The sequence below is a fragment of the Melanotaenia boesemani genome, chromosome 17 (assembly GCF_017639745.1).
Source record: "Melanotaenia boesemani isolate fMelBoe1 chromosome 17, fMelBoe1.pri, whole genome shotgun sequence".
In the NCBI taxonomy this organism is placed as follows: domain Eukaryota; kingdom Metazoa; phylum Chordata; class Actinopteri; order Atheriniformes; family Melanotaeniidae; genus Melanotaenia; species Melanotaenia boesemani.
The window spans coordinates 27,005,564-27,017,087 of record NC_055698.1 but is presented as its reverse complement, the minus strand read 5'-3'; the positions used below and the strand labels follow the sequence as shown (position 1 = coordinate 27,017,087).

Genomic DNA, 11,524 nt, shown 5'->3' with positions numbered 1-11,524 from the left:
ATCATGTTGTAGTTTGTTTGTTCCAGAGTCAGAGAGCCGTGTCTCTGTACAGTCAGAGGTTTTTGTTCGGCGGTTCAATGAGTTTGTATCACTGTGGTACACGTTTGGTGGAGGAACCAGACTGGATGTTGGAAGTAAGTAAAACTTCATTCTGCTTCATTTTAGAAGATAAATTCTCATCTTTCACATTTTTTGTTCATGATCAGAATAACAAAGAAATGTTTTTACTAAATAAATGTTGAACAATTTGTTCACTGAGATGCAACGTTCACTTCATAAAGAATATTGACATTTTAGGAAACAATATAATGTATCATGAGGAATTGGAGGTGATAGAAAAACGTTCTAATAACTTCATCTTGTGGCTCAAAGGTTTAGTTCAGTGTGAATATATGAGACGGTCGTGTCTCTGTACAGTCAGAGGTTTTTGTACGGTGGTTCAATGAGTTTGTATCACTGTGGTGGACTTTTGGTGGAGGAACCAGACTGGAGCTTGGAAGTAAGTTTAGATTTTATTTGACATGACTGTATTGTTAAATCAGATTTTTCTTTTTTACTTAAATGTTTGTCTGAAATAGAAATAAAAATATATTTACTTTTGTTTAAGAAGAAATATTTCTATTAAACCTAATTGGAGATCAGCTTTACTAAAATTCTTCCACGTTTCTATGAAAGTCCATGTTAATAGTTTTTGTTTGGCTTCATTTGTTTGTAACATTAAAACATTTTTTCTAAAACAGAAAACAAACATTTTAAACAACTACAGAACAATTAAATCTGCAAATAATTTTGTTATTTACCAGTTTGTTTTATATAGTTGTGAGTTATAGATTTTCCTGAGTTACTTTTTATTTTTATTTATGTATTTTCACTTTAATTGGTATCGTATAAGATAGCTGTCAAAAAGACGTATGCATGATTCTAAGATTTGTAGTCGTATTTTTGTGTTAATAAAAGTTTTGTGCACAAATCAAGGCTGTCATATATGTGCGTCTGGTCAATTTTGTGGATTAGGAGTTGTTTTATGTGAGTATGAATCTTAAAGCTGTGAGTGCAAAATCTTGTGAATACAACTCCAATTTCTACGAAGACAAAGTCTCCTATTCTGTGTGGACACGAATTCACGTTTTTGGGTATGAGTAGAAAAGTATTCAGATGAAGTCACAAGGGAGGAGTAATCGATCTGCCGATTGTACAAAACACAACAAGCTCCAATTTCAAAGATGGCTGAAGAAATTGCAGCGGGAGGAGCTACCGGCTCAAGTGAAGCATCACAGGTAAGATGTTCAAGCGGTCTTTATTTATATATTAAAGAAAAACATACTATTTTCAATAATATTCTTTGATTTAAAGACGTACTGCTATAGTTTGCCATGTCGGGTAGTGCTAGCATTAGAAGCTGGCTTGTGCTATTAGCATTGATGTAGCGTGGAAACTATAAAATGTTTATTCTTAGACAATGTCGATTGAAATGCGACTTTTATGGATTTATTAATTACGCTATTTAGTCGATCAGTCTGTCCTCGCCAATCCTCTTTTCCATTTACCCCACTCCCTTCGCCCGCCGAAGCTGAGGATAAATCAATCCATGTACCGGTGAATAACCGTATTTATTATATATGTCATGATATGCATATTTATGTAATCTTCTCTGCCATAAACACGATATTGCGGGGGTTGCGGGGGCGTTTGAGTGACGTGACCTGGGACGCCGATGGAGTGAAGAGACTTAATTCCTCCCAGTAGAAAGTTGCAATGGATTTCTTTAACCATCACTATTACTCTGAAGTTGGTTAAGTACCGCGTAAAACCTCATAGGGCAAATATCTGGCATATTTCCTCCCTGAGCATCATCTTTGTCATCTGATCAATCAGCGGAGCACCGTTGCTAGGGACGCCAATGCCCCTAGCAACGGTGCTCCGCTGGTTGAGGAATTAAGTCTTTTCACTCCATCGGCGTCCCAGGTCACGTCACTCAAACGCCCCCGCAACCCCCGCAATATCGTGTTTATGGCAGAGAAGATTACATAAATATGCATATCATGACATATATAATAAATACGGTTATTCACCGGTACATGGATTGATTTATCCTCAGCTTCGGCGGGCGAAGGGAGTGGGGTAAATGGAAAAGAGGATTGGCGAGGACAGACTGATCGACTAAATAGCGTAATTAATAAATCCATAAAAGTCGCATTTCAATCGACATTGTCTAAGAATAAATATTTTATAGTTTCCACGCTACATCAATGCTAATAGCACAAGCCAGCTTCTAATGCTAGCATTACCCGACATGGCAAACTATAGCAGTACGTCTTTAAATCAAAGAATATTATTGAAAATAGTATGTTTTTCTTTAATATATAAATAAAGACCGCTTGAACATCTTACCTGTGATGCTTCACTTGAGCCGGTAGCTCCTCCCGCTGCAATTTCTTCAGCCATCTTTGAAATTGGAGCTTGTTGTGTTTTGTACAATCGGCAGATCGATTACTCCTCCCTTGTGACGTCATCTGAATACTTTTCTACTCGTACCCAAAAACGTGAATTCGTGTCCACACAGAATAGGAGACTTTGTCTTCGTAGAAATTGGAGTTGTATTCACAAGATTTTGCACTCACAGCTTTAAGATTCATACTCACATAAAACAACTCCTAATCCACAAAATTGACCAGACGCACATATATGACAGCCTTGATTTGTGTACAAAACTTTTATTAACACAAAAATACGACTACAAATCTTAGAATCATGCATACGTCTTTTTGACAGCTATCTTATACGATAAATTGGAACCAAAGTAAAAACATGTAAAAGTCTGAACGTTTTTCAAACTGATTCTGAGCTGAAATGCATGAGAGGTTTCTAAAAGGGAAGTGAAACAATGTGAGTCAGTGATTGTTGGAGCAGGAAAACATCTGGTAGAAACTTCTTAAAGGAGAAAATCAACTTTCTCACAGTAAAGATGTCTGCTGTTTGATTGACAGCTGTGTGGTTCCTGTCCTCTAATCTGATTGGTGTCTCCTAGGTGATGTCCGTCCCACCCTGACGGTGCTGCCCCCCTCTAGTGAGGAGATAAAGAAGGGCCATGCCACACTTACATGTCTGGCCAACAAGGGCTTCCCCTCAGACTGGAGTCTGTCCTGGAAGGTGGACGGCAGCAGCAGCAGCAGCTATGAGGAGAGCAGGAGCCCCGGGGTGCTGCAGAAGGATGGCCACTACAGCTGGAGCAGCACCCTGAGGGTCCCTGCAGACCAGTGGAGGAAGGTGGGCTCTGTGACCTGTGAGGCCACCCAGGGCTCCCAGACTCCACTCTCAGAGACACTGAGGAGAGACCAGTGTTCCCAGTACTGACCTGATTCACTGGGAATCTGATCCTGCTTTTATTCTGTAGCTCTTCTTCTTCAATATCAAACACTGTTCCTTTCTTCTCATTTCTGATTTATCATTTTTTCTCTTAATCTTTGTGATGTTTTGATTATGAAATGTTCTTTGCTTTTTGTAACTGAGATTTTCTAAGTTTAATAAAATCCCTTTTCATGAAAAGAACATGTTTTATTAATGTTTTATTAACAAAAGAAAAAAAGAATAAAATGACATGTTGTCCCACCAGTTGCAAGAAGTCATGAAAAATTTAAATGCAGTGTTCAATCATTTTTAAAAGAACAGGCTAAAATGATCATTTACATTCAGACATGATGGAATTAATTTCATCTAGTTTTCAGATTTTGTACAAACAAAACTACAGAATTTCTTTGTAGTTTCAGTGACGCCTCAGTGACACACTCATCTTGTCAGTTGATTTAACCAAACATTAACAGGCTAGTAATGTTTAAAGTTCACTTCATGTTTCCCTGTAGTGTTAGCATGTGGCCTATTTGAACATACACTGTTCAGTGTTGATGACATTTTGCATTATATTTGGTTACAATTTAAAACCTGCAGTTGTTGTTTGTTCTACTTTTAACTATGTCTTTATAGTTATTTTCCCATATTAATGTTTGTAGCGTGTTATTTACACTGATGAAAAATAATGCAGTTGCTTGCATGAACGATAAGTAAATGAACTATGATTTTTGTGTTTCACCCTTAAAATCGTTGTGTTTGGTCGACGACTCACTGGTACATTTTCACTTTGGCCCTTGGAGGCAAAACATCTGGGCACCCCTGTGTTAGAGGAACTTCTAATGAGCTTTTAAATTCTTCCACAGACCTGGAACATGATGCTAAACACTCATTTCAGAAACCTTTGCTCTGCCGAACCCAGATGTGATGATGCAGGTTTTAGCTTTAAAGGTAAAATAAAACTGCTTTAGTTACAGGAGATTACATCAGAAAGAAACATTCAGTAATTATTCTGGTTGTGTGTTAGAAAGATGTTTAAACTTCATTAGCAGGTCTTTGTAAAGATCATAATAAAGACTGCAGACAGCTGATCTGACATCAGTTGAGAGCTGTGCAGACACTGAACTTCATTTGTTTTAATGTTGTGTTTTGTGCTTTTATTCCTGTGTTTACCTTTTAGTATATGCTGTTTATTCATGGGAGAAAAAAAGCTAATTAAAAACACTGAAGAACAGGTTGGTTTGATATGTGATCATAAATGTGTGAAATCTTTAGTGAAATCAGAAACTGACTTTGATATTTCTGTCATATTACTGCTGTCATGGTTTTGGAGACGTCATGAACATCTCTGTGACTAAGATGGAAAACTGAACGTTAATACAAAATAAATTAAAGGTAAATTGGAATAAAATGAACTGCAATGTTTTATTCATTTTGGTGGGACAATGTATGTGAGATTGTTAATGAATGAATTATCAGTGAACTGTATCAGTCTCTACAGCTGTGAGTTCAGTTTCTGTTCAGTCTGACTGACGGAGGATTTTGTACGACCCTGTTTCACTGTGTGTGTCATGATACGGTGGGGATGAGAATCCAGTGCAGGCTTAAGGAGGCGGGAGGCAGACCAGTGCAGGTAAAAGGTTTTAATAAGGTAAAACTTAACTCACATAACGCAAAAACCTTGACATGGAACGGGACTAAACTAATAACATTAACAAACCTTGTCATGAACTGAAATGTAACAGTAACACTAACAACATCTAACTGCAAACATGACATGAACCACATCAACTAACATTAAACAATAGATGGTCAAGGAAGAACTCAAACTAGTGATGACAAGATCAAACGATGTTCGAGTCCGTACTGAAACGTATGTGGAATGTTTGCTGTGAAATAATGTTCCGTGATCTGAATCAAGACGCGGATGTCACATGACTCTTCCATATCGCCTTCCATTACGTCTCAGTCTTAAACTTCACGGTTGTTTTACCTGCTCTAGACTTAAAACTCAGTTTAACTAAATGTGAAACGATCTTTTTGTCTTGTGCTCAAAATGAAACAATGAAAAATGTTTACTACATTTCCACAAAGTAAAACTTCTCTAATTTATTAATAATTATTGTTCGTGCTTTTGTTGGATTGGCAGATGCTCTACTAACGGCTGTTTATTTGCAAAGGCTTGCCTCATTTATCTGTGTGTATTGTACCGAGCGTTTTTGAGAGTTTGAATTGTCTGGAAATGGAAGGAAGCAGAAAGCGTCCCAGGTCAGCTGTCTGGGATCACTTCGAGCTTGTTGACACTTTTTTCTTTTATAAACTTTTGCTAAAACGTTGCTCCAATCGCTCTGCACCTGCTGCACGACTCTCTGTGGCAAACCGTTAACATTTAATAGCTAAATTTGACTATCCGGAATTAACATTATAGATATCAATAATTTCATTTTGACTAGTTGTAATTATATCTAGTAAGAATTTTAATAAGATATCAACAATTTCATTTTGACTAGTCAAAAATACAATTAGAGATATCTAATTAATTTTTGACTAGTCGCAAAAGAATTGCAGATATCAGGAATGACGTCACTTTAACTGACACACGACTCGTCACACATCCTTAATGACAATTACAGATATCTGTAATTAATTTTTAACTACGCAGAATGAAAATGAAAGATATCTCAAATGTAATTATGACTAGTCAGAATTGTTGTGCAAGACGTTGCTCATGCGAGGCATTCCCTTCGTTTCTCATTACTATGGTAAGCTTTCAGTCTGATATTGGCTTATTGAACAAAATATTTGAACGGTGAGTTAAGTGCATAAGAAGAAGAAAAGGCAAATGAAATTGCCGTAGCTCGGTTAAAGAATCCGGTCAGTAGTTGGAATGGGTTTGATCAACAATCAGTAACATCGATCCTAGCTAGCTAGCTAGCTAGCTAGCAGCTAAGGAATGGAGCTCCGATGCTACGACATAACAACCTACCTCGTTTATGGTATCAGTGTTTACACGTATGAATAGTTCAGAAACTACAAATCTCTGGAAGCTTATGAACATTTCAGGAATGGCTGGGTGCAGGATCTGTTCACGTTTCCACTGCAGGACTGCACAACACAGCTGTCACTGCAAAGGTAAGCTCACCTGCTGTTAGTGAAGTTATGACTGGTGGTTAGGGTTACTTTACTTGTTTTGTCTAATTTTCTTTACTTATTTAAACTCTGAGCATAAATTATTAACATGCATTACAATGTTGCAAAAACAAACAACTTCATATTTCTATTACATAACTCAGAAAAAGTTTTAAATGATCTAATAATCCTACCACATTTTCATACAATATAATTACTCAAGCTAATATGTCAGTCTGGCATCAGCCAGTAAACCAGGAACTAATAATATTGACATCTTTATAAATTAAGCAAAATATAGCAAACACTTAAACACTGTTGTAAACTGTTGTCTGTGTGCCAGTGTGTGTCTACAGGTCTTGTACTCCCAGCACCTGACTGATACTCCACTGAAGCCCTGGGTCATCATTGATGTCTACAGCATGCAACAGCTAAAGAAGACTTTTAAATCTGCTCTCATTGTTCCTAATTTGCACATAGTTTGCAGGTTTTAGCAAGATTCCACATTATATTGTCTCAGTGTTGAAATTGCCAAACAAAGATATGAAATTATCTCACTACATTACTTGAAGATATTATGCCACAACTTCACTGTTTTTATTATATCATGTGGCATGTACATATTCTGTTTTTTCTTTTATTGGAATTGTATCTGTTTACTGTTGTGTTTCTACTGTTTGTTCTGACTGAGAATTTCAGTAAAAACTACTTATATGAAAAAAATAAAACAGTCTAGCTTCTCAACCGGTTAACAATCATGTATTCTATTCATCGTTTATCTCCACAAGATTTTTAATGTAATTAAAATTTTATGTAATTTTCATTATTAAAACTTCCACTAATTATTTATGTGCTTAAGAGGCAACGGAGAGTCAAAAAGACTTAAATGCCATTGACACACTTTATTATTCATGTTTAAGCCACGTACTAAAACAAAAAACTTGCACATTTTTGCTTGCACAAATAGTATGAAAAAAAAAAAAAAAAACTTCTGTCTAACTGTATTGATACATCATCGCCATCATCTTCATGTGTCTTCCTCTGTGATCAGCTAATCACCAGTGTCTGCATCCTGGTGGACCTTCATCTCTGCTGCTTGCAGTGTCTCTTTCCTCAGCTGATCCGTCTTCTTCGTCTTGCAGAGCGTGCAGCGTTTGTGGGTGTAACTGATGTGTGTCCTAGAAGCAAGGATGGTGCACAGTCTGGTCCAGCCTCCATCATTTCATAAGCTGGTTGACCTGCAATTGCATGTTTGGTGTTGTTAAAAAAACTAGTTAACATTGGATGCTTCCATTATATTTCACAATCTTAACCACTTAATCTAACAAGTTAACCACCCCATCAGATCTCACAGAGCACTTTTGGTATTTACCTGTATCTTTAAAATCATTCACTCTGTGCCATTTGATATAAGATGATAAAATAAAATAAACACTGATCAAACATAAACATATTAAGCCATTTCTATTTCCCTCCTTATGCCTGTAGTTTACAAGTGAAGTTAGCTAAATGTGAATATAATGACTTTAGAAAGCAAAAAAAAAAAAAAAAGCCTGTTCATTAACATTACTCACTTAAACAATCAAAAACAACAGCAACAACAACAAAACACTCCTACTTGCCTTTATGAAAATGCCGAGAGTAAACACGCATGAAGAGAGATGGTGTTGAAAGTGATTCCTCTCACCGCTGCGACCGACGTCATCCAATGGCTCTTTATTACTTCATTAACCTGCTGTCCATAGCCTATTTTCCAAGTAGGAAACCGAAAAACGTTGTGGCCTACTTTTCTACCATAAAAGTCATGTGACTTAGTATGGCAGTCTTTCACACATCATAAGACTCCCATTTTATCAAAGATTATAACGCAGGCAAAGACAGTTGTTTACAACGAGGATGCAACCAACATGGCCGCTCTTGCCACTCCCACTCACCTTTACAAATATCTGTAACGTCATTTTGCCTTGTCAGAATTCCAATACAAGATATCTTCAAATACATTCTGACCAGGCAGATTGAGGATTAAAGATATCTGCAATACGAGATATCTCTAATTAAAATCCCTTTCAAGATATCTACAACCTAATTATAGATATCTACGTCTGATTTACGACTATCCATACTCCCAGTTAGAGATATCTACAATATAATTTTGACTAGTAATAATTCCAATTCAAGATATCTACAATGTTATTCTGGCTCGGTAAAACTCATCTTAAGATGTCTCGAAAAACAAATGCAGATATGTTGAATTAAGGGCATTTGAAAATATCTTGATTTGGAATTATTACTAGTCAAAATTATATTGTAGATATCTTTAATTGGAAATAGGGATGTCTATAATTCATATGTAGATATCTGTAATGTGAGTTGTGGATATCTGCAGTTTAATTATGACTATCTGTAATGACAAACCCCATAGACATGAATGGGAAAAGTGACGTTATTTCTCCTAGTAAAAATTAAATTGTAGATATCTGAAATTACAATTGTGTTTCGGAAGAATGAAATTGTAGATATCTGAAATGGTATTGTTGTAGATAAATTCTTTATCAAAAGGGCTGCTGATATTAAGAGTCTGCAGACAGAGGTCTTTAATGATCCTTTATTCGGCCGACCAGGGGGACACCCCTTCAGGACAAAAGACCACGTACATTCATTTCTTCAAGCTTATATAGCCTGCCTGTCACTATTTCTGTATACACACACACAGCCTTTTAGGGCTGACTGATAATTAGTTGACATCACTTTGATATCATGTTATAATGTCATACTATTAATATTGTGCTGACCAGGGCAACTGCACCTGTTGTTTTCCAACTCTGATGTATTCATACTTCCACATTTCCCCCTTTCAAATATTTCAGAGTAATCGGCCCTAAGACGATACTCTGAAACTTACAATAGGGAAACCTTTTTAAGCACACTTGTCCACACACGCAGGTCTCAAGCATAACATAGGAGCCAATCTGAACCTCCCGTACGAGGGCGAAAAAAACCCCGAAGGGAGAAAAAATTCCCCCGTGCCCCCCCTGTTGGGCGAGCACCGGTAACTTTCGATCTTACTTGACACTCAGGCACGGGTAGGCCAGTGGACCCCTGCATGAGACCTTCTAAGTACTATGACAGAAAGTAACCATACACACACAACAAAGAAACTCCATTACAATCTGTGTTCACAAGGATAACCTATTACAGAAGATTTCTGACTACAAAAACCACACGTGAATAACACAAGATAGAGTCTTTTTCCAGTCCGGAGGCAAACAGGAGTGTTGGGTCACCAGCCTTTCATCACAGGCTGCCGACCCTTTGTCCAACCGACTGTAGTTCTCTTGAGACGTCACAGGTCCAACTCAGTACGGACCAATTGGGCAGCCATGATGAAGGAAGTCTGTTTCTTGAGACTCGTACTCCATGCTCTCCTCAGGGCGGGAACGATGCACATGCCAAACAAGAAAAGAAGGATCAGAACCAAAGCTGACCCAACTCCCACCTTTATCAATACATTTTTCCAGTCAGCCATTAACTGGTCCAACCAATCAAGGGACCCGTCGCTCTTCCCAGCATGCTCCCGCACCTCCCTCCCCACCCGTATTATTTCTTCCATGGCAGAGGTAAAGGAACCATCCGGCGCTGTGTTAGCTGGAATAAAAGTACAACAGTCCTCCCCAAACATTTGACATATTCCACCCTTATCTGCCAGAAGCCAATCTAGTGCTTGCCGGTTCTGAAGTGCGAGTCTGCTAGTCTCATGCAGCTGTTCTCCTAGTGCACTCAGTCCCTCGATGGTGTGGTTAAACAACCGCTGTTGATTATAATAGATATAATTTATCCAGTTAACATTTTTATTCACAGTTATCCATGGTAGTATAGATTCTATGCCGGCCACTACTTCATTCCTGGCCGAAAATTCCACAGGAATCCCTTTAGCAATTCCAATTGCATCCCGATATACCCCATGAGAACCTGAGACCTGACGCCTACTCCTATGCAGCGCGCCCTTGTCTTGTTTTAGGTTAAGAATATTATTTACACCATTGTATACTACCATAGCTGGCACCTTTAAGCGAACAGTAGCACACAACCCCACCCAAGAGGGGGGTAGGGTGCTTCGTAGCAGATTATTCCCACATAACCAGAAGCTATCAGCGACCGCATGTGATTGGTCTCCGAACCAAAATAGGGTTGGAACCGTGATAGACATATTCTGACAGTCCTGATGTGGGGGCTCCGGGTTTTCAAACCATACTGCTTTAGTTATGAAGAGAGGAGACACACCAGACTCTGGGAACCATGATAATACCCATGTGACATTACATCTTACCGTCGTGTTCCCCACCATTATCCCATTTTGCTGGAGGAATCCTCCGCTGGCAAAACACTCGTATGCGGCGTTATAGTCCACCTCGTAAACCGTGGGAGGGGCCATGGCGGTATTTGCCACCTGGTATGGTTCACACAATTCCTGGATTTTGTAACCCCTATATTTATTCAAATAACCATGCATCCTCTGGGCCCCATAAAGTAATCTACACTTCATACCACACATCGGGAGCCCGAAGAAAGCATTCGTCGTTGTAGACTTGAACGCTTCCTCTTTACACACTCGGTGTTGTTCCTGGGCACACTCCCAAGAGCTGTACTTATCTGGGACAACAACCGGAGGGGCTCCAGGCGCCTTTGAGCACCATATGCATTCTTCCGATGTCATTTCTTTTACTGACAGCCAAGCCCAGCGATACCAAGTGTTGGCCATCGCTTCCTTCCATAAGTAATCTTCACTAGGTCTAAACCCTCGTACTTCCGGTTGCCCCTTTACATTCTTGACCTCCCCCCCCCCCTTAATGTTTTATCATGATAACTATTTACCAAAGTATCTAACCCTTGAGGGGGAAGGGTGAATGGCTCAACCACCCCATTGTCTGGTTGGCCATCAGTAACCACGGTGGGCTGCGGTTCAGGTGTAAAATCAACTTTATTCACAACAGGGGTGTTAACTGTGGTCTGGTAAGAACTTACAACCTTCCCAATCTCCAATAGACCTTCC

The 11,524-nt window shown here is 38.6% G+C and overlaps 1 gene segment (V, D, J or C); it reads left to right on the top strand.

The window, feature by feature from the left end:
• Positions 1 to 308: 308 nt before the first annotated feature.
• Positions 309 to 3,537, top strand: LOC121656400. The segment is given in 3 exon segments: positions 309 to 329; positions 418 to 499; positions 3,029 to 3,537. Coding segments are annotated over 3 exon segments (429 nt in total).
• Positions 3,538 to 11,524: the final 7,987 nt, after the last annotated feature.